This window comes from Tauraco erythrolophus, chromosome 2, assembly GCF_009769465.1.
Source record: "Tauraco erythrolophus isolate bTauEry1 chromosome 2, bTauEry1.pri, whole genome shotgun sequence".
Classification (NCBI taxonomy): Eukaryota; Metazoa; Chordata; class Aves; order Musophagiformes; family Musophagidae; genus Tauraco; species Tauraco erythrolophus.
The window spans coordinates 99,455,104-99,479,411 of NC_141466.1; the positions used below are offsets into that span (position 1 = coordinate 99,455,104).

Consider the following 24,308-nt stretch of genomic DNA (forward strand, 5'->3'; position numbering starts at 1 on the left):
AATCACACAGTATTTTCTTCACTTGGACAAACACTTCTGAATACATAGTATTTTCTTCACTTCGACAAACACTTCCGAACAAAGAGTAAAGTGTCTAGGATTGGTTCAAGTATTTTTAATCTCAAGTTACAGGCTTTTAATATGTAACAGCATGTGTTCACCGATTTGAGTTTCTGAGGGAGCTCAGATGTATAGATAGGTCAAGATTCAAGAACTCAATCCCAATTATTTTCTCCAGTTTTCTAATGTTCTACTGATGAATCATGAGAGGCTGAATCCTGGACCTCTCCTGTTAAGGGACAGAGAAAAATGTGCTCCACTGGATTCAAGAATATTACTTGCAGTGCTTTAAAAAGCCTAAATATTTAGACAGGAGGCTAACTAAAACATTATCCTCTTTGCCATTAATATGGTTAGGGATTTTAACCTGAAAAGTATTTTGCAATGATAACTTGAAGTTAAGGCTGTTAGGTGGTATTTTATGGATAACTAAGTTCCTCATGTTAAGTTCCGTATTTACTTTAGGCTGTTATCTTAAAAATACAGTTTACATTTATACTCATAAGAATTAAACAAAATACTGGCTTAACACTTCTTTGTTTATAACAACTTTTCCCCAAGGAGTAAATCTTCTCTTCCATTTAATAATAAATGATATGGAATGGACTGCATTCAGCGCTCTTTTCCATTAGGTTGATGTGTATGTATTTCATGGTAGTGCTTTGCTGTGAGATGCCATGTCACTGCTTGGAAGACATTAAAAAAGTGTCAGAAGGGGAGCCTAAGAAAGCTATGTTGTTGTTTCAGTTGATCCCCCTCTGGACCCTCTTGTACTGTCTCCCGTGTTTGTGAAACTGTGTAGCTTTCAGACTGTGTTATGAACTTCTAATACACTGTTTAAAATGACATCTCTATAGTTCTTTTTTACACAAGTCATTAAATTAGATGACTCTGCTTCTGCTGAGTCCTTAAATAGGCAATGATGGCAGTGGTGGGCCTCAGCTAGAGAGTGAGGAAAGGCACACTCTGTGCTAAGAGCTGCTGAACTTCTGGGAGCTTAGGAAAGCTGAAAGGTTACTGGAGTCTTTGCAAACAAAGGAAGCTAAAACCCAATTATGTTTGGTGGGATTTGTCCATATTACACTATGACTGCCATCTTCTAATATATACATCATAAACCTGATGAAATCGTAGTTTTGCTAGCAGTAAACCAGATTATTTTTTCCAATCATCTCCTTTATTTGTTTTATGTTTCTTCAGAGTTTTTGGCATTTTGGGACCATTCTTGGCTTTCAATCAAGTTGTTTGGGAGAATGTCAAAACAGAAAATAAAGCAGAAAGCAAAATCCCACCCTTTATACTCCTTTCTGTCTTGTTGATTAACTACTTCTTTAGGAAATGATTGAAGATGTTACATTTACATGAAAATAGAAGAAATATGAAGTGATTTCATACCTGTAGATTTATTGCCTCTTCAGACCACCAGACTTCAAAGTCTTTTTGCAGCTTCATCTTGACTTTTTCCATAAGAAGCTGCAGGTGCTCAATCTCTACTTTCAGCCCTTTCAAGCGATTAAACATTGTTTTATAACTAATATGAGAAGAAGAAAGTGTATTAGAGATCTTCCAACACATATCTGAGCAAAGCTTTATCATACTCAGAACAGCTACAGATTTAAACTACAAAACAGAGATGCAGGGGCGGACAGACAGAGTGGTGCTAGGAAGAGACATCTCATATTTTATAAGAACTTCACTGGACAGTATGTACAAGAAACTTATGCCACAAATCTTTTATTTCACTAAAGAAATTAATAAAATTGAAGTGGGATCAATATTGATAAACAATTAAAATAAGGTTCAATCAAATATGTCAACTATTTCTTTTGATTTCTCAGCATGTTACCATTAATAAACAACTGGTTGCCAGAGCCTGGATTCAGACAGGAGCTGAGACTGATTCCCCTTTCAGACGAAAGCTTCATTAACCAGGCCTCCTGGCTAACATATAGTTGGACATTTACCAGCAGTATGAAATTCTGGCCAGAAGTTCTCTCATAGATTGCACAGAACATAAATGTTAGCAAATTTCTTAGAACTTATATCCTTGTATCTATTTTCTTTTATTCTCCTGGCTACAGTGACATTAGAGCAAGGACTGGTTAACCAATGTGTATTCTGCATATTATTTACACTTAGTCAATCCTGTACAGCCTAAAAGTTTTCGTTAGGTCAAGGAAGGCAGGAAATTTCTGAATCAACCAAAAAGGTTCACAATACATTTGGATTCAAATGACAAGCTTCTAACACTCATCCTCAGGGAGGACATTAAGCTATTTTTATTTATTTGTAGCCATTAGCCGAAGCATAAATTTTCCCCACTCACGTCCTGTGGCACCTTACAGACAAATCAACAGCATATACACAAATTTAAAATGGTTAGTGAACCACAAAGCTGACATCCTTAAAAGGTCAGAGAAAACCCTGAGGGTAGCTGTGTGTGCAGAATTGCAATTGGAATATACTGTCAGTATAATTTATCTTCTGAAGGATGGCAGAAGTTTGAGGCAGAAGTAATACCTTTTTTTTTCTTCTTCAATTTGCATTCGAAGTCTCTCTTCTACTGGATCAAGCATATTTAGCTCATCAGAAGGACTGCAAACAGCTATAGGAGAAATGATCAGAAAACCTATTTTTTAAGAGGTAGGTAGTGAAAAGGGGGTCATTAAACATTTCTCTCTTCTGGAAATGTTTCTTCAAATTCCTTATGTAGTCCATTCTTAGTATAAGAGACACTCGATAACTAGTGATTTGAATTAAGTTGTTGGTTTGGGTTTTTTTTGTTTTTTTTTTTTTTTTTCTTTTTTTTTTTTCCAGTAAAGACTGGAATATTTATTTTAGAGATGAATAAAAGTGAATTTGCCAGTCCATTTTAAAAGTACATATTTGGCATAAAACCCTACCAAATGCATTCAACCTGACAGTTTTGGCTACAAAGACAAAACCAGAACAGCAAAGTTGTTGCAAAAAGAAGATACAACACTGGCTGTGCTGGTGCCTGGAAATAGGGTAACAGAAAGAGGTGTCAAAGACAAACCCTGTAGGAGAAATTAACTTTGGTAAGCAATAAATTCAGACAATTGGTATAAATAAGGAAAAGTCCTGAAACTATGTGAGAAATTTCTCAAGGTAAAGGAGAACTGAAGAAATATTTTACGAGTAGCCTAAGCAAGCAGCGTAGCAATATGCTTATTCTAAGAGATGGCAAAACAGTCTTTCCATCACAGGTTATATGTTCAGCAGTGAAAGGAAACGTAAAGTTACCTACTCGTATTACAATAGTTTCTATTTCTAGGATGAATAAGAATAGTTTAAGACTCCCAAGAAAACATGTCTAACCTTTTAACTGAAAAACAGTGAAAGAAACAAAAGATTTGCTGTACAATACATGCAAGTTTCCATCCTGACCATTAGTTCTGCCAAGAAAATAAATTCTACGTCAACTTGTCATGAGGTCTGAGGAGTGCACCCTCTCTTCAAGGAGAGGAATTCTGTCTGGAACAAGAGGGCAGTAATGACCCCTCTCCGCCTGTCAGCACGCCAGCTGAAACCATTAATCTTTTGTTGTAGCACCCTGCAGTTTAATACAGATGAAGCTGAAAAGCACTGTATTTCTTTTAGAGTACTTAGGTCAAACATGTTAACACAGAGAGCCAAAGTGGACAAAGCCATGCACAATTCTCATTTCATACATCGAAAGGCTTTGCTGGATGTGCAGATTACAAAAGAAGGATACAGTGAAGACATTTGTGGTGGTGAAGGCACCCTCAAAAGATTAAAAAGTAAACTGTTTGGAATGTTAAAATAAATACGCAAGCCAGGAGGTGCAAACATCACGGCAGAGGAGATGCTCCAACAGCAGCATTATATAGTAAGTTATACCCAAACACAACGGATAATAAGGCCACCACAATCATGCCAGAACCTTTAAGTAAAGTAGTAAACCTGTCAATGATTACAGGGGATTAGGATTTTCTGATTTGTGAGATTTCATCCTTAGGAGAAGGCATAATGTGAGAAAGCACAGAGCTACACAGGGAACTTGTGGAGAGACACACTGCAGAGCTCCTGAGACGTCACACTTGTTCTGACCTTCATGAATACGCAGCATCCAGGCTTGAGAGAAATGTGCTCTTGTGGAACAAACTGAAACGATTTAGGGAGTTACTGCCTTCCAGGTGAGCCATGCTCACAGACCATGTCAGTATCCTTTATATGTTTCCATGCAAAGCTAGCCAGCCAGAGAGCTTGAGCTGTCTTCAGCAGTGGTTGAAGGGGACTCTCCTGAGCACACTGAAGTGCATTTGACATATTTGCACAATCTGTTACAGTGTCTGAGCTCAGGAGGTAGCAGGTCTAGCCTGTCACAAAAGCAGAACAGATCTGATCACAGTGTCAGGTGAAGTCCAGTGGTAAGTCAAGTCCAGGACATGCTTACCTGGGCACTGCTTTGTAAGTTCTCTGGTGTCCTTTCCCATGCTGTTGCACTCCCCATCTCAGCTTTTTGTCATGCTTGCTCATTGCAACAACGTGCTTGTGAACTGAATAGCATTCTGCTCTAAAGACATCTTTAGATCTTTCCTTTCTGAATCTGTCTACTGTAATGTATAAAGATGAATACATGGCTCTTTCCTGATGTTTCAAGTAAAAGAGATCTATGGTCTGGTGGAGTGTATTTCAACCCTTTTGTTTGCTGCTGCTTCTGCCTTCTGCTCATTCTCTGCTGCTTCTTTTCTCCCCTCTCCCCTCTACCTTTCCAGAATCTCTGCAGTGGCCTCTTTCTGCCCCTGGGCTCCTGCTGCTGCCTCACACCTCTCTCACCTCACCAGTCTGGGCAATTTCAGCTACAGCTGAAGCTATGATGCTAATGGCTCATTGTATCTCATGTCTAATGTTAGTGTTCTTCAGTATGCAGACTCAGTTATTTTAAAATAAAGCGAGAGGGACAACTGAGTGAATAGACAGTAAAACATAGAAAGCATAATATTTACTCACAAATTTAAGATAGCTACCTAAGAAGAAATACTTTCTTTTTGCTACAGGTTTTTATTCCTCTGAAGAATTCCTTTTTATTGTATATAGCTGCCTGCCCATGCAGAAACAGAAAATGTTTATTAAAACATTAAATCATTTTATCTATGTATTAACCACATATATATGAAGTACATGTAAATTCCAAAACCTGAACGTTCACGAGACCAACTTTTGCTCATATACATTAAAAAATTGGCAATACATTAAAAAACACAGAGGTGCTATTGCTGAAACATTAACTACCAGATATAATTTCCACATTTGCACAGGACCACACTAAAGTGGTATCTGCTTTGTTCACTCAGGGCTGACTTTTAATTCACTGATTGACAGTTTGTCATATGAAACCTGATTGTAAGTCTAACTCTATGCTTTTAGTGCATCAACTGAGATGAGCCATTCAGCTGATGTGCAATATCACACGCACGTTTAGTGCCCCAGTGACTTCTCCCGGGAAACCAATGCAGTTGGTGCAATTTGATCCTGGGTAATGCAGACCTAGGTTTGAGGGATGCAGGGGAGGTACGACGTGCATGTTTAGGAAAACACTGCCTCTGTGTATACTAGGGGTTTCTGTTGGCATACCTCCAACCCAACTGTATACAACAGAGTTATTTTAGCAGAAGTCAGCAATGTACTCATAAAGTGTATTAGTTCCTTTACATTAGTGTAACAGCACATACAGCTGAGTGGCAAAACTTACGAATCACACAGAATCACAGAATCCTGTGTCGTGAAGTCTTTTTTTAAGAGTATTGGGTGACACAATGTAAAGAAGAGATTTTGACAGGGCTACATTGGGTAGTGAAACAGCTAGCAACTTTTGTATTTATCTTCAGGCTAACTGTTTTTGTTTCATCTTCAGATACAACCCATTTGAAGTAAGGCACAGGATACAATTGATACCATCTGTCTGCTTAGAGAGAAAGGTGAGCTCTGTGTGAGTTGACACTCAGTTCATATAAAAGTTTGTGGTGGTTTTTTTTCATAAAATATATAAGATATAATGATTTTATTCTAATGAAAAGGTCAATTTTGGAGCACAGGAAGTAGTAAATTTAACGACACATTCCACATCACCAAATCACACAGTACCAGAAAGAAATGATAGCACCTGCTTACTGGATCACTATTTCAAAGCGCTATGGCAGGCACGGATGAAAAACACTAATTCTAGCATGAGATACCAAGTGTTATCACCATAGCTTACTGCAAGCTGGCAACAACTTGAAATACTCTGGCAGATTCTTGTGTACAGTCAGAAAATTTTGCAAGAAACTCTCTGTGACCCTGAACTTTATACTCTCTGAGGCACTCATATATTTTTCGACCTGAGTGTATCCTAGAAGTCAAACTCCTAGGGATTTATTGTCTTGTGCCTCAAATAACATTGTGCCCTGCCCTCCAGCTGTACTTTTGTAGTCAAAGATTTTCATTTTTTCACTGCATAGTCTTGTGTTTATCTGCTTAAATTTATAGTCACTTGAAGTAACCAAATTCAGAATTGACCTCAGTATTGAGTTAATATTTTTACTGCTTTATTTATCAGCTTTGCAGCTTTTGGCAAACTCAGGCTTTAGTGCTTTCAAACTGTAGCATATGCTGCCATTTGGGTTTTTTAAAAAGAGCTACCCATCCACTGTTATTCAGGATCAGCTTACAAGTAATTCTCTCCTTCATCTTTCTTATTCCTCCCCGGGGTCATGTCAACCTATGTTTGTCACCAGGCACCACGTGTATACCCTATATAAAAGCAAAGATGGGTATGCACAATGAAACTCAGGAAAAGAGGAAAATACTCTAATGTCTGGAAGAGTTTATATTGTGGGGTTTAGAGCGATTTATCCCTTATTCTAATGTAATAGATTTTTTTGAAATTTCAGCCAGTTGGTCATGAGCATACCTTGAAACCAACTGTCCTGTTTTCAGCACTTTGCAGGTATGTGCATGTGTGTGGGATTAAGGGCATGTGCATTTTTTGATTTTTATTCTTATTTTAATCACTGAATTTAGTAAAAGAGTCCATCAATATGCTGCTTTTCTTTGTATTATTGTATTGTTTATTGTTTTACTGGTTTACTATTTGCTCAAACTAACTGACTTCCAATGCACACTTGGAAAGTGGAGCTATTTTTTCCAGTTTCGGTGAGCTGTTTTGGCTAAATACAGGCTCACACTTCTATTCCCTCAAGTTTCTTCTTTGAAACTAGTCATCTATATATTTGCTCCTGAAAATACATGGCATATGAAACAAAAGGCGTTGCCTTCACGTCAGCGCACTCAAGCCATGAATGTTTCTGAAAACATTGCGGCTAGAAGTTCTCTTTTGGTTTCCAAATATACAAGTACAATATACTGGGGTAAAAAAAAAAAAAAAAAAAAAAAAAGCAGTGTCGAGTTTAATAGGTTCCATACATGCCAGTTGATCTAGTGGAATAGTAACATAGCTGGGTCTTAGTCAGGAAACCCCAACTAACTCAGGTTCTTGCTTACACTGAATAAATGCATTTTACCATTTGATTACATGAGATTAATATTGCATCATTTATTTTGTTCATAATATTAGACAAAACCATATCTGATATTTGAATGATCTTTCTCTGCCTCCCAAGAAAGGGTGTGGTTTTTCATCCATAAGTTTTGAGGTTTCATTAGCATTCGTTTCTACAACATCCAAGAGCTTTCATGGAGGAAAAAAACCTCTCTTTGCTACGTTCTGTCATACTCTTCTTGAAAGAAAAGTATGGAAAGTACTTCTGAAGTTGGCTGCTTATCATGAAGCTCAGACATTAGGAACACACTTCTACCAATGTGCAGACCACAGTTGCAATAGAACAGCACCATAGCTTTTTAGAAGCAATGTCTGGTCAAGTTGAGAACTTGGCAGAACAAGTTTAGCAAAACTTTTCTGAGAATAAGAAATGTCTAAGGGCGCTAAAGATTCAGTCGTGCTGCAAGTCACAGAGCATAGATGAGATACTGAAGCTTAGTGCATCCATACTTCTTGCTGGGGATCCTCAGAGAAGCAGATGTACAGTTCTCAGTTGTGAGAAGTGCCAGCCTTACTGTGCATAAGCAATATACATAGGCATGCACAGTAAAACCTGTGCTTGTAGGTCACATTTGGGAATGCAATACACAGCAACTGTAGGATCAATTCAATAGGTCTAATGTTTTCTAAAAATAATGAGTGTTTCATCTGCATTCTGCACAGAACTCTGGCTATGGTTGTCAGTACAAACACTTGTAACAATGCACACAAGCATTTATTTTGGACTGTACACTGAATTAATTTTAAAGAATATTAAGGAAAAACAAGCATACATTTTTATACTTAACTGCTTCCGTTTCAGCTGTGTATAGGTATAGATGGGTCATGCAACTGACATGTCACTTCAAGTAAGACACTAAGAGAGGTTTAGACCTTGATTCAAAAGGTGAATACTAACCAAACCAATATATATGGTAGTATCAGCCTGAACAATTTTGATCTTTCTGCTACAAAGTATTAGTAAAAGACCTTTTGCCTGAAAGAGAGAAGTAGAGAAGGTGGAAAAGGAAAAGGAAAAATACACCATTGTTGGTGAAACCAATACATTATGAGCATGGGGTCACACTATACAGTGTTTAGTTTAATCCTTGCCCCAAGAAAGACAAAAGATGTTGGGCCTAAAGCACCTCTATCATGGATCTGAATTTTTTTCTGTTCAAATAGCAGAGAATATGTGCTATGACCAGACCTCTGTTAAGTGTACAATAAAGACCAAAGTACTACAGAAGTTTTGTTTCCACTCTCCCACATGGCTTCTCCATTAGCCCTTGTCGTGATTTAGGCTGGCCAGCAACTAAATGTCACACAGCTGCTCGCTCACCCTCTCCCACCCCCAAGGGAAAGGGGAAGAGAATTAAAGGGGAAAAGGGAAAGAGGCCGGTGGGTTGAGATAAAACCAACTTAATACTACTACCACTACTAATATATGAATATACAGATATGTACAATGATAAATATATACAAACAAGCAATGCACAGTGTAATTGCTCACCACCCCTTGACCAAGGCCCAGCTCAACCCGGACTAATGATCCCGAGAAAGATAAGTCCCGACACTGCAATCCCAGACAAGAGAGAGGCCTGAAAAGAGAACAAGACAGAGAGAGCACTCCGAGAGTCCAAGAGTGAGAACTCTGAGAAGAGCAAAAGCCTTTCTTTCCGGTGAACCCTCATTTTTATACTGGGCATGATGTTGCATGATATGGAATACTTTATTGGCCAGTTTGGCCCTCAATCCTACGTCTAAGTTCAAATCATAAGGGAACTCTCACGCTCCCTCTGAGCCTGTTGTGCTCCTGCACACTGGCAAGAACATGGGAAGCTGAAAAGTCCTTGAGGTCTCAGTGCCAACTATAAACATCAGTGCACTATCAACACCCTTCTCATAATGAATCCCAGACTAAAACCAAAACACAGAGCTCTTCCAGCTGCTAAAAAGAAGAAGTAACTCTGTCTCAGCTGAAACCAGGACAGCCCTCTAAAAGAGCTTCCCGAATGCTTTTCTAAATGTTGATATGATGCACAAGTTTTCCAGAAAATTTCTGAAGCCACAACCATAGGATTTCCTGTCAGCAGGAATGTTACTCTTTAAGAAGATTCATTTTGATGTTGTTCAGTGTTCTGGCACATGTGACAGATTAAGGCCACACGCAACTTAAGCCGTTGTGGGAACCAGATTATGGTATTGGGAACCTCTGTCCCTGCTGTCCACACTCATATCCCACATTGATTGCCACACTTTTGCTGATCCTCCCATGCACGTACCTATGGGCTGCAGCTGCAGAACAGTTAGGCTGTTTGTTCTGGGCTACCAGCTCAAGAAAGTGCAAGCAGTATTACAAGTATTTTTCATAGCTCAGGCAGCTCTTCTCCTATGACCTATGAAGGAAAGGAGATTGAGCTCGACGTTCTGATAGCTGCTGGCTGAATTACACTATACTGTATACTGAGAAGAGACAATCCTGACATATCTAGATACAATTACAACCAATCCACAAGATTCTTAGTTGGAGAAGTATATCCAACCTCTGCACATTTGTGGGATATTATTAGTAACTACTTGTTCCAAATAATTATTTTCTTCTATCTTAAACATGCAAACATTTTTGAGAAAAGAAGGAGTAAATTAATTTCTTTTAGCCATTTCAGCAAAATATGAAATGGAAGTTTTTCATCAGATTTGCAGCTTGTTCTGAAACACTGGATATCATATTAACCGTGCTATTTCTCATTCAATCCTTGTCCTCTGCTTTACCTGATCAGACAGAAATTGCTCTTCTAGGTCTGGTGTTTACCTTGAAAAAATCAAAGCAAATACCGACGTGAAAGCACTCCGTTTACTGTTTATGGTTCATTAGATTACAGAACTTTTGTTTGTTACAAAGAGCTCTCACAGGGAAACCTTGACTGATACAGAACTAGTCAGGCTGCTCAACACATTCACTGGACATGGCCAGAGAAAGAAGTTTGCAGCACCTTAAACTGTAAATTACTCTTAGTTTTCCTACTAGCTTTTCAGAGCAAATAGAGAGAGGCTACTCTGAGATATATTGAAGCTAAAGCAAGCAAGATTAGGCCTAGAATCAGCAGACTGTGCATAAAACCAAATTTATTTTTTGCTCACTCCACCTCAAGTCCTGTCTTAGAATTACAGAATCTCTCTGGTTGGAAGCAACCTTGGAAGACTGCGTGGTTCAACCTATTGCTCAAAGCTGGGTGAAAAATGAATCACACCAGGTTGTCCAGACATGTGAAAAACTCCAAGGACACAGATCCTGCAAACTTCTTTGAGGACCTCTTTCAATGTGTAACTATCCTCATAGCACCTTTTTCTTAATATCTTAATTTTAGTAGACCAAATTAGAGAATTGAGAACTTCATCTCCAGGTTCTGTCTTGCTTACTTACTAGTCACTAGAAGGAGTCTCAAAATAATCATGCAATATACACTGAACTTTTCAGTATCTCAGAAGAAATACTTATTGCAAGAAAGCTTACAGAAACTGCAAGCTGTTTCAACAACAGTAAAACACTAAAGTCAATGTCAATAAAACTGAGAACTGGATAGCTGTGCTACAAGTTCATGACTCCTAATAAAAATATCACTTGATCCAAAGATGTCTTTGCTCTTTTTTGAGATCTGATAAACTGAAGTGGAGTGGGTCACATGGGAAACTTAATAGGAACACACGAGTAATCTCAGAATTTTCTGACAGTTCAGGAGAACATTTGAGCAAAGATTTCCAGTAAAGATGCAGTTCTTGAAGACACAATGAAAGAGAAAACTCATGGCTGCCTCTATAATTCAACATTGCACCTAGTAAAATCTGCTAAAAAGACTAACAGAAAAAACACAGCAATAAATAGGACTATTCAACACCCTAGAAAGACAAGGGGAACTTATGGACAGAAAGGTCTGTGTGGGTTTGAGACCAGAAGGGATAAGTTTAAGAAGTATTTTCTTATTAGAATATATTCCTACTGTTTTAAACTTCATTCCTACATAATAAATCCAAAACATCCATAAAAATCCAAAACATATTAGCTAAGAAGAATCCTCAAATACTGCTGCAAGAGAACCATTGCTGCTTGTCTAGCTGTTGCTTCAAATCCATGGTTCTTTTTCCTTATTATGATCATCTTTACAGAAGAACTTGATACACATGAAAATGCAAAAGCTCTTCAAGAGCTCAGAGTTTTAGCCATATACTGTGCTGACTTGAAGCACAAAATAGCACGTGAAACCGAAAGAGTAAGTCTGTTACAGTGTGTGACTTCACAGTTACCGCAGGCTAAAGATGCATTTGGAATAACTACAAAGACTTAAATACACTGCAGTAACAAGAAGCTATAAAGATCTTCTAATCTACTTATAATATCCTATATAGTTACTTATACATGTTTTCAAAATTAATTGTCCAACAGTATTTCAAACATTTGCTTAAAAACTGATTTGTTAAATATTTTTAAAAGCACTACATATGTTACAATAATCGCAAAAAGCAAATTCAAAAGTATCTTTATCTTTGTCAGAGAAAAATTCTTCTTTTAAAAAAGGCAAAGAGGCACTGGTTTCTGAGTTTTCAGCCAGTTTTGCTATTGATATCTTTGTCTTAGCAACAGTGAAAAATTATCATTCCTTTTAACAAGCACAATCTTACCAGCTTTCCATCAGTCTCAGAATTCCAAAAATAAATCTTAAGGCAAAGCATTTCTGATTTTTTTTTTTTCCTTTGAAATGGAAAGACTGAAGATATGAAACCCATTCACTAAAAAGAGTGGCCTAGATACCACTAGAGGTCACCCTAGGAATAAAACCAGTGCCCTGAGCGCATAAGAGCAGCGAACTTTTACAAAAACACTGCTGTTGCTTGAGATTTCAAGCAAAAATATACGGAAGAACGTAACACACAGAAACATTGTGCATGTCAAAATTGTGAATTTCTAAGAGAAATCTTCCCCTTATTCTGAGGCCATTGCAAACTGACTACATTGCGCTTGGTTTTTGTTTTTGTTTGGCTAGAAGTGGCATATTTTACAGACTGGAAATACATGAACCCACCTACACAGTTTTAGAGGAAGCATGTTTGGATGCCTAGCAGCACTACGGACATGTTGCTTAATCTCTTATTAAAAAAAATAGTCTTAAAATTCTGGACTTCCAACAGATTATTTCTCTAAAGTGCTTTATTTAGCCCACACATAAGATATCATTTTTCAGCACCAGGAATGATGGTCTTAAAACAGGCGATCTATTATTCTCCATGAACTGCACTGGATTTGTGTGGAAAAACACAAACTGCCACTTTCCTCAGCTTCTGTCATTTTGTGATTGAAAACAGTTGTGTCTCTTCCTTTAATGGCATTAACACAGATCAAGACTCTCCTGCTTCACATGAACAAAGTTAAAAGGCATCTCAGTTACAAGATGCAAAGCAATGAAAGAAACTAAGCTCATTTTATTTAAGTATGGATTTATTTAAATAAGAGATTAACTCTGATGCAAACCAGAAGTTTGGAAGTGGTATGTGCTTTCCATTCACCCAGATCACAGCAGATGAATTCAAGACAGTTGTTAACTATTAGCCTAATTAATATTATTTATGTCTGTAGGATGCTGCTATAGTTGCAGAGAGAACTATCATACACTTCCTAAACACACCTTATATCCTCATCAGAAAAAAAATACGGTGGCCCAGCCTATAGTGGCATGGGCTATATTGGAAGGGTTCAAGGTCAGGTTGGACTGGGCTTTCAGCAACCTGACCTAACAAAATATGTCCCTGCCCATGGCAGAGGGGTTGGACTAAACAATATTTAAAGGTCCCTTCCAATCCAAACCATTCTGTGATATCTCACTGTGGACAAGTGGGAGCAGCAGTTCCCAATTCTACCTCTCCAGATATGGAGAAACGAGTCAGATAATATATTTGCATCCCATCAGCTATAGCATATATGGTAGTGCCAGCTTGTCAGAGCACCACAAACTACTGCATTGGAGGAACAGTTTCTTTGAAAATCTTTCCTAACACTGGCTGGATTATTCCTACAGTAGCATCCTGATGCATTATGCAGCATTGTCGGTCCATTCTTTATTCTGGTACTGATCACGTCGTTCTTTCACTTCTAATCAAGGAAAGGCAAGGAAGCAGCATGAAACATACTATAAAGAAACACATAGCAGGGCAGGAACAAGGTCATAGACTGATACTAACATCTTTAGAACAAGTATGTAACTTTGAAAACATAGGAAAAGATACTGTAGACCAAGCTACAGAGGAAATAAAGACAAGGAGAAAGCTCCCTATCTTTGCTTAAAACAAATGTGTGCTACAAATCCAAATATAAAAATAACAGATGCCAAAATCCTTGCTCTCAGGCATTTGTCACTAAGTGAAATGCTGGTATGCATTTTAGGGCATTCAAATATATCTGTTACTTCTGACTCACCTAGACATTTTAATTTTTATGAGGAATGGGCTTTTTCAAAGGAAATTTGCTCAAAAAAGAACTTGGGAACATCTCAGATGTTCATATTATGAACATAATATATATGAACATAATGTTCATAATATGCTGTTCCGAATAACAGCAGCAATATAAAATTTTATTTCTAAAACCCAAGCTACAAAACCTGGGAAAACAAGGTGGGTTTTTTAAATAAAATGTTGATAAAACTGGGCTTTCATGCTGAAGTCCTTACAAAGGATGCAGATTCATTACAAAGATCAGAATCATAGAATGTTTAGGGTTGTAAGCGACCTCAAAGATCATCTATTTCCAACCCCCCTGCCATGGGCAGGGAAACCCTCCACTACACCAGGTTGCCCAAAGCCTCATCCAACCTGGCCTTGAACACTTCCAGGGATGGGGCATCTACAACTTCTCTGGGCAACCTGTTCCAGTACCTCACCACCTCTGAGTGAAAAATTTCTTCCTTATATCTAATCTAAATCTGCCCTCTTTACTTACGTTAGATGGTACTTTTTTTTTTTTCTTTTCAAATAGCTCTACAGAGACAATGGAGTTGGACACAGAGAGAGAAATTAATTTGGTCCCAACAAACCTCCCTAGACACAGAAAGGTTTTGCCATTTTTGATGATTGCAGGAAAATCCCAAAAGAACTGATAGGTTGCTACTAGCCCTGATTTCAAAACTTATATAAAAAGAGAAGGGAGGTTCATGGAGAATAAGATGAATAAGAAAATATTTGAAATGGAAAGCTACAAAACTGCATTTCAACTAGACTGATAAAGTAACTGTAATTAGATGAAAGTCACACTGGAAGTGAATCTTTGCAATTTTACACAAATTATTCATTTATTCTGGTTGCGTGCTGAAAAACATGGAGCACTTCCTTGCCTTCAATGAAACTTTCTATTTGTGTCCTTTGTTAACTCCCAGCATATGGTGTTTTAAAAGAGATAAGAGCAATGGGCTAAGTGGTGGAGTTTTCCTTCAATAAGAAATCCACATCTTAAGTATAGCTATGAGGGAAATAGATCTACGCTGTTCAAAATCCAAGTAGAATAGCTTCTTAAAGAGTTTTAACCATAAATCCTTTAAGTTTAGAAAAAAAAAAGAAAGGCAGCTGGAAGATGTTAACTTGGTTTCTAATGGAAACAATGGTGTGTTTTATTTCATGTTGGGATTTCAACAGACTCTTAATTAGACATTTTACCATGCAGTTTTCATTAAAAAATATCTTGACATTCTAGCCATCAAGAAGATCCTGGGAGACGTGACACCTGTTACTCCTTGGAAGTGCATTCATCCAAAAAGGCAGGCAGGCAAATAATAGTCCCCAACTCATAGAATAAATATTAAGTCAAAATATCCAGAGTATTTAAAAGAATAAAGAAAGGGAAAAAAAGTCTGGAAAATACTTTGTGCGGTCCAGACTTAGTGATGATAAGCAGATAGCAATGCTCAAAACAAAAGCCAAAACCACATGGGTTGCCTGCTATGTTGTGGAATACTAATAGAATATTTACAATGTGAATGTATAGCTGGTAAAGTCACTACTATGTCATTTCCTAAGGACATGAAACAATTATGCTTACCTATTTTATGAAAAGCAGCTTAGATAGTTATTGAAAACAGCATTTGCAATACAATTTTCTATATAGTAAGAAATTAGTATACAAGACCAGATCATACAGTCAGAGTACATCACTTCATTTTTTGAAACACTGAATATGGAATTCTCATAAACAGCACTGCTATGATTCATCTTGATGTAACTTCTTCAAGTGGCATAGAAAGAATTCCATGTTATACTGAAGATATCACATTTAGAATGAACTTCAGATACTAGAATAAAATAGAATAGATCAGATCAGTTCACGTGGACGAGACCTACAACCATCATCTAGTCCAACTGCCCGATCACTTCAGGGTTGACCAAGTTAAAGCACGTCATTAAGGGCATTGTCCAAATGCTTCTTAAATGGCATTGACCACCCACCTCTCTAGGAAGCCTGTTCCAGTGTTTGACCACCTTCTTGATAAAGAAATGTTTCCTAATATCAAGTCTGAACCTCCCTTGATCCAGCCTTGGACCATTCCCATGTGTCCTGTCACTGGATACCAGGAAGAAGAGATCAGGACCTCCTTCACTTCCCCTTCTCATAGTGATAAAAATAAACTGAGTTTGACTCCTGGGCTTTATTGACAGGGACAGCATCAATTTTCAGTGTTGATTTTTAGATAAAAATAAAAAAGGATAAAGGTATAAAATAATAACATCATGAATAGAGCTTGGGATGCATGGCCAAATTAGAAGAAAGGAGAAACTATTTTGCTGCTCTGCAGTAACTTATTTTCCTGACTTTTGGGAGAAAAGAAAGCCCCAAAATTTTCTTTCTCTTATTAAGAGACAAATACTGTTTGCTATGTTATGTATACATAGAAATAAAACCATCAACTGCAATCTGGTCTGAGTTAGCTCCATCTTTTATGGGAATAAGGCCCATGAAGGCACATTTTGGGATTCTTTTGTGGATCTAAGTGAGAGGGCCTTAAACTGTTATTGACCCACCAGTTTTCTGTCATATTTTAGCTGAAGTTTACTGTCCCAAAAGTGGAATTCTTATATGAACCCTTCTATGTTGTTTAAGAACAAAGCCAGTGGAGTCCGCTTAAAGCATCTTAAACCAAATTTGGATGACTTTACACTTATGTGAACAACTTACATAGACACTTTTAGCTTCACAGCTGTGTCAACAGAAACTGCAAGAAATAACTTCTCAACTTCTATAACTAGATGTGAAAGAAATGACCTGTGTATGCCTGCAGTCCCTCTTGGAATGAGAAAAATTAGAAAGGATGTTAAGACAGATTGTGGCAACATGGCTAGAAGCTCAGGACAAATCAATGCCTGTTAATGGGAATTCAAATAAGAGTTATCAGAATGCAAAAAAGCCCGCAACCTAAAAAGGAGGAGAGCTTAGATGTCTCTGTTCTTGTTTTGGTCACCCTGAGAAGAAAGTAAGCCAATACCAAATCCCCAGACCTATAAGAATTTTGCATCATTTTTGTCATCATGCATAAAATCAGATGCCTTTTGAGCCAAGTCTCCAGTAAAGTTCACAAAGACCCTGTTCTTTATGGTACAGACTATTGCAGAAATATTGTGGCAAAATTGTCATAGAAAATACAACCTGCCCCACAAGTAGATTCAGCCTTGGGAGAGGGCTTGTTGCCCCTGTTGTAGCCTATTGCATCTGAATTGTTTTACTCTTACCTAGAGCTGCCCTCTGAATGTGCCTCTGGGTTATTTCTCCTTTCAGATGGTCTGTAAAAGACACAACATGTGAATAGTTAGAATTCAGAGTGTCAAAAATCAATGAAGCCATTGCTTATGTCCTATCATTTAAAAACCCCTGTGCTGCTGGCCAATTTAAGCGGATTTTTTGTGATCCACAGGACAAGTAGTTTTCTGAGTTTTCTCCTTCTTGCTCTTGCAAGTAAATAAGTAGGCACAATTTGGCTCTGCATATCCTCAGATTTAACTTTTGCAGTAAGAAAGACTGAAAATGAAGCTATTTACTGTCAAGCACTTTAACAAGATAATGATCTCCTGCTGCTAGATACAAAAGAATTCCAAGTGAGGCTAGAAGAAATACCGAATTCCAAGCATTTGTTCAAATAGACTACTAGGTGCTAGCAGTGGAAATGAGATATTAGGTCATTCAATCCATCTCTTTGCCAGTGAAGAACTGGTTCCCTACAGTTCATTTTTTCCTGTTTGTCCAGCTCCGTTTTAAATATCGCCATGTGTTAGAGCTTCTGCAAGTTCTACTACTCAACAGAACTCAATGTGTAGTTGTCATTGGTCTTCGATGGAAATTTTTCTTGAATTTCATTATCTCATTATTCCTACTTAGGCTCCCATGCTCCATATAATTCACTTTACCCTTCTTTTATTAATTTCCTCCTTGATCTATGACACTGTTCCAGTTCACCAATTATTCAAGCGATAATTAGATTACCACATGGGAAGCCATTATTCATAAATATTAATGGAACCAATAAAGGAAAAACATAACCCTAAACGAGTAATTTCAGCAGTATATGTGTTCTGAGGGAGGATGGGATTACGTCTTTCAAGTTTCCAAATTAAAATATTTCTAAGCAGAGACTTGTTCATAATCTTTACTAAGCTAGGCATCTGGATAACAGGGAAAGAAAAGAAAAATCCATGTTGGAGCCATTTTTTTTCCCCAGGCTTGTGATTATGTATGTCATATTAGCATGCATTCTGAATTAAAAATAACCTTTTGCTTACAAGTGAAGATTTAAAGACTAAGGTAATCAGAGCCAATTAAGTCATTAAAAGCTGCCAAATGCTCAACTGAAGCATGTGAAAAACCATTTAAATTCACAGGTCATGAGAATTAGACTGTTTTGTGAGCAACAAAGAACCATGAAAAATTAAACTTCTTTGGGAATTATAAGAATAATTCTTAAGTATTTAGTAGCATAGTAGAATAGGTATTATAAACAATACATTGCAGCATAACAGCCAAGTTATGTTGTTTTGAACATTTTTAGAAAAACAAACAAAACAAAACACTCTGCTTCTCCTTGACCATAAAACAAATATTGCAGATTCTTGTTGTTCTGCACAGGAAGTTTTATTCTTTTCAATTATTTATATTTAAACCAATGAATTATTCTGTACTTAAAGTTATTTTTAAAATTAAGAAAACTCATCTACTGAGAAACAGGTTAACTGAAAGAACTAACCTCACCTACTCCAGCTATACCAAATAAATCCTCCATCTCAGCTGTACTAACACTCAAACAAAAACCCGTTCAGTTAAGTAAGCTCCTGATTTCTGTAACTATAGAAAAGAATCCCTTGATGAATAATTTTACCAATAAAAGCCCAGTTAAATGATCAACTCTCATGCTGTTTGTGCTTTGAAAGCTTTATAGCAATTCAGTTGATAACAATACTCAGTGAAACGTCATTAAATGTACCAGTTTTTTCCTCAAATTGTTTTTTCTTTATTCTGGATATTCATATCCTTGTATTCTATCACACTGCATCACACGGAGTTACTCCCTCAATATTGAGCCATGAGACAGTTATGAAACAATTTGTAGTAATCTTGAGATTCATCTCAATGGATTATCCTTAATTTAGGAGCCTCAAAGACATCTACACACGTATCTTCATGTAAGGGCTCATAACTCCCTTTCTTTAGCACTGTGAGCTGCAAAAGGCAATGCCACTGCCATTTGAAAAAATGGTTCTAGAAGTGAGAATATGCTGTTCATCAAGAATCAACTGAAAATAAAGGTGACATATGAGTTCTCTATCCTGTCAATTCACATCTTCAGTAGTGTTATTTCTCTTCCTTTAACCTTGCTAGAAACAGATCAGCAGCAATCAAAATGTTTTGCATAAATTTCTGTCAAGTGGCAATGAGGTCAACAGAAAAACAGCAAGCCAAACAAGTCAATGAAAGTAAGATCGAACAGACAGAATTACAGCTTGCAGTCAATACAGCTATGTGGAAACAGAAGAATTTGGGGACTGGTTTTTAAACGATTATAGCCAAGAGGCTTGCATTCCAATTACCTAGATTTTACTCTTGCTGGGACAGAGAACACAGAGGCTGCAGAAGTCCTGCTTTTATTGCAAGATTTGTTAGGCCAGCCAGCAGGGTGGAACTGTCCCAAATGCTCCTCCCACCCTTCATTCTAGCCTTCGTACACTTCTGCTCCATCCATGACATGGACCATGGTATTGTAAGAAATCTCGTCGTCCTTCTATTTGGCAGCTTTAGGAAAGAATGAGAAGTTAGAACTAGACCACCTGTAATCAGAGGGGAACAGAAAACTTCTCCTGCTAAAAAAATCCAAGCCCAGTCTTAACCAATCTCATAGAAAAACACTTTTATTTTTCCTCTATGAATAGAGATAAAAAGGTGACATTTATACAGTTCACATAGCCCAAACTTCCTTTTCAGGGCAGCAAAACTGAACTTCATTTTGTGGAAAACTTCCTGAGGAGAAATTGTAATTGTATTACAGAAGAGTAGCCTAAACAGGAGTTCTGGTTCAGAGGACATGATGGTATCATGAGGCACCTGCCTATAATTCCATACCAAGACTTAGCCAGATAGGATTTAATCTTTCAATTTGTTTTAATCCAATTTGAAATTTGACAGTTTATTTAGATTTCCTTTGGAAGAAATACTGGTTTTCATGTCTTATTTTTGACAAAACCTTAACATTTTTCTGTACGTGTTTTTGATTAAAGTAATCTTGTTCTGTTTTCACTACAAATACTTGTGGTGGAGAACGAAAGTTTCTGACCTGCTCTGCTTTTCTGCCTCTGAGAACACTATTACCCCAATGCAAGGCTTAAAGTTCGTAAGCAACAGAGGTAGGGGATGATTGCAGTACTGTTGCCTGCACAGATCTTCCCATATAAACAAATGGAAGATTTCAGTCTTTAGTACTGCCAGTTCTGCAACCTTCATAAACACAAATATTTACTTAAAGAAATATGAAGAATCACATTCTCATAAAAAATCCCCATGTCTTCTGATTCCAACAGTGTAAAGTTGTAGACAAGGTAGTACTTAAATGTGGTTTGAAAAAATTGAATTTAATACTTGGCAAACATCTCTCAACATATGGCTAATTATGTTTTCTGAAGTTTCACCAAAGAAGAAGCTAAATATAGGTCTGCAGCTGATACCAAGTATTTTTTTCCAGTGGAGTCATTCTTCATTTGAAGATAACAGTCCCAATAAAATGTTGAATGCTGCAACTCCACATGTTTTGGCAAAAAAGTAGTTTTGGGGAATTTAAGAATTCACTCAGCATGCAGCCAGCTGTCATTAAGGCTCTGATAAATCTGTTGGTTTTGGCCTATGTTTCTGGACACATGTACCATCCTGAGGTATGGAAAAGAGATGAACTGGTAACACAGAACTTCAGCTTTGTGACAGGAGACAAAAGCAAGGAGGAAAATGGAGAAGACAAAATGGAATAGAGAAGTCTAGTTAAGACTGATGCAAAGCAGAGGAAAGTATCCTATGTGCTATGACAGAATCCATGACTTGAATAGTATAGCTGTCTTTTAAATTCTTGTCTTTGTGTTCTTCTAGACTGTGTCAAGAAGTTGAAAATATTTTCCAATTTATTACAGACAATGAACACTTTGACAATACTGCATATGCTCCAGGCAATACAAAAATGAGGGTGTTCCAATTGAAAAAATACTGATTTTTAAAAGTAAGTGTTTTGGTTTTGTTTGAGCCCACATTACAGGTTTTAAAGCTTCTCTTATGTTTTATCAGACCTTCTATATAATACTATTATAAGATTTCAAAGACTGCTAACTTAAAGGATAAAAATACTGAACAAGCTAAGAGTACACAACCTTAACTCTCTCCCTTTGAGAATATTCGTTGCTATTGATGTAGATAGAACTTTAGTTGATGCAGGGTCTTTTCTGACTTCAGAATTGACAGGCTGGAGCCTTCATCAATAACCTCTCATTTCTTATTATTTTTTAATGCTTTGCTATTATTTTACATTTTCCAAGCCTGTGTCAATCTTACAAAGTCATTCCATCCAGGAGATCCTGAAATGCTTCACACCTCAACTAGGACACTGTATATTTTATCTTTTTCTTTCTCCATCTTTAAATAATTTTTGGTGTTACATAGACTATCTAGCTAAACATCTTATGCACCCAGGGAACCTCCAGTTCCTGGAAATCACTCTCCAGGGCATCTTGGGTCCTTAATAATGCTATATAGTCTACGTGTTAGATCTATCTTTTTTTTCTATTTCTCACATAGTCCCACCAGTGAGTAGGATGGGGGTGTACAAGAAGTTGGGAGGGGCACATAGCTGGGACCTCAACTGACCAAAGGGATATTCCATACCACATAACATCATACTTAGGAAAAAAACCTGGGGGGAAGAAGGAAGGAGGGATATTCAGAGTGAAATTATTTGTCTTTCTAAGTCACCGTTAGGTGTGATGGAGCCCTGCTTTCCCGGGGATGGCTGAACAATGGCCTGCCAAAGGGAAGTAGTGAAGGAATTCTTTATTTTGCTTTGCTTGTGCATGCAGCTTTTTCTTTACCTATTAAACTGTCTTTATCTCAATGCACAAGTTTTCTCACTTTTACCCTTCTGATTCTCTCCCTCATCACACCGGAGGGGGAAGTGAATGAGTGGCTGTGAGGGGCTTAGTTGCCAGCTGGGGTTAAACCATGGCAGGAAATATGCAGAGTTGTTGTTTGTAATGCAATGCCTCTACATATGCAGTTGGACCCAGCTATCATTACGAACTATGAAGACCTACTCAAGACATTTGGTCTATTAAATTTGATTCATAAAGTTGCATGCATCCACTTAAGTCAGATAAGGAGTCCTGCTGAATGAGCACAAATTAAAGCTGCATACTCAGCAAATAATTACTGAGATAGGCTTTTCGAGACAGAAAGGAGGGTAATCACATAGCTTCCATGAGCCTTGTACACATATATTTTTAACTGAGTTTGAGGTCAGAGTTGTAACAGTTTACAAAGGGTTTCTGAAATTAGGAGACATTGAACTCAAACAGAGATGTTTGAATGGAGTAATTTCTCAAATGGAGAATATTCAAACAGATAACTTTTGAAAATCTTACCAGATGTGTTAGATACTTTTGAAAATCTAGGCTGCAATTCTATGTGAACATAACCTATGATTAAAAGCATCTTATAAGAAAGGTCATGGAATAAAAAAAAAGCTTCTGTTCTCACTCAAAATACTATAGCATTAAGAGCAGACAAACTGTTCAGTCCTTCTCTGACCCAGAGAAATATTTGGGGCAAATTCTGACCTTTCTTTGCAACATTTGTCCTCCTCTGATGGCAAAATCATGTCAATTGGCTCTGTTAGGACAACATGCAGGGGCAAAGTATTCTGCACTAGTAACCTGGCTCAACACTATTTCTGATGCAAATCCTATTTTGGGATACATAGTTGGCCAAATCCCCATGTAATCGAACAAGTCCCAACTCTCAGAAAGCCCTCGGAGGCATCAGGAAATAAAAAACACTATTGCAGCACTCAGATCCTCCTGACTATAGCATACATGTTTTTCAAGGTATGAAATACAGCCCTCATCGGCATTAAAATATATTAATGACAAAACTTGAGGTAACATACTGTAAAGTATAACCTGCTGCAGTAGATTTCTGCCTTTTGTTCACGGAAGAAACATCTGCAGTGGCTTCAGATTTTACTGGCTCTCCCTTCTCCTTTTCCCTCTCCCTTCTCTCCTTCCCAAGGTTTGTTGTCAAAGGTTACTGCCCCCACAGTAGAGTGGGTAGCAGCAAATGCCTACCTGCATTCTGGCCACTCCAGCACAGTTTGGCATCTCACCGCAAGCATACTGGCAATTTAGGCTGTGATACTATCATTGAGTCAACAAGAATGTATGAAGTACCAGTAAACACTTTTTCCCAGCAATGCTGGGAAGGAAGGACTGGAGACAGTAACTGCCAGCAAAGAGATGGAGCAGACCATTGGGAGCAAGGTAGCTGACTGTATTTAGTAGAACTCAGCAGTCAGAGACTCCAGGAAAGACAACAGTTTCAGAATTGGAAGAACGATCCTGACTTCCATACTAAATCCATAGGTGCAAGCCTCAGCCTAAACTCAGCAAATGAACAGTTAGAAATACACAGTTTTCCCAACATACTCTCATTCTTTGAAGTCTAAATATCATAGATTCAAATGCATACATTTTACTATGACGTAGGATACGGCACGTTTTGAGATTACTATTTGAAACATGTGACTGGGGTGTGTTCCTTTCCTTGCTATACTCAGTTTTATCAGACAATCATAGTTTTTATCAACACATTTAATATCTTCAAGCATGGTCAAATTTACAGACAGAAAGCTTATGAGACAGCAGTCTCTGTCACTTATTGCTATAGGACGACACTATATTTGACTTTACTGATTATTCCTTGAGCTACTCAATACACAGTGCCCTAAACTCTGTCCCCATTTCTACGCATTTATTTCTAACCTCCGTATTAAGTCTCCTCCTCCTTTCCTACATGTTCTTGTTAGTTCTGGCTAGATTACATCATACTTTTTTTTTCTCTCAAGATGATTACTTATGCTTT

The 24,308-nt window shown here is 37.6% G+C and overlaps 1 protein-coding gene across 1 annotated transcript in view; it reads right to left on the bottom strand.

Moving 5' to 3' along the window:
* The window catches only part of KIF6 (kinesin family member 6), a 164,891-nt gene that overhangs the window by 12,492 nt on the left and 128,091 nt on the right, over positions 1 to 24,308 (bottom strand). The window contains exons 16-18 of the mRNA XM_086626191.1: positions 17,390 to 17,440; positions 2,581 to 2,665; positions 1,456 to 1,591 (exon numbers count right to left, since the gene is read on the bottom strand). Coding sequence (XP_086482317.1) covers positions 1,456 to 1,591; positions 2,581 to 2,665; positions 17,390 to 17,440 — 272 coding nt within the window. The remainder of the gene's footprint in view (positions 1 to 1,455; positions 1,592 to 2,580; positions 2,666 to 17,389; positions 17,441 to 24,308) is intronic.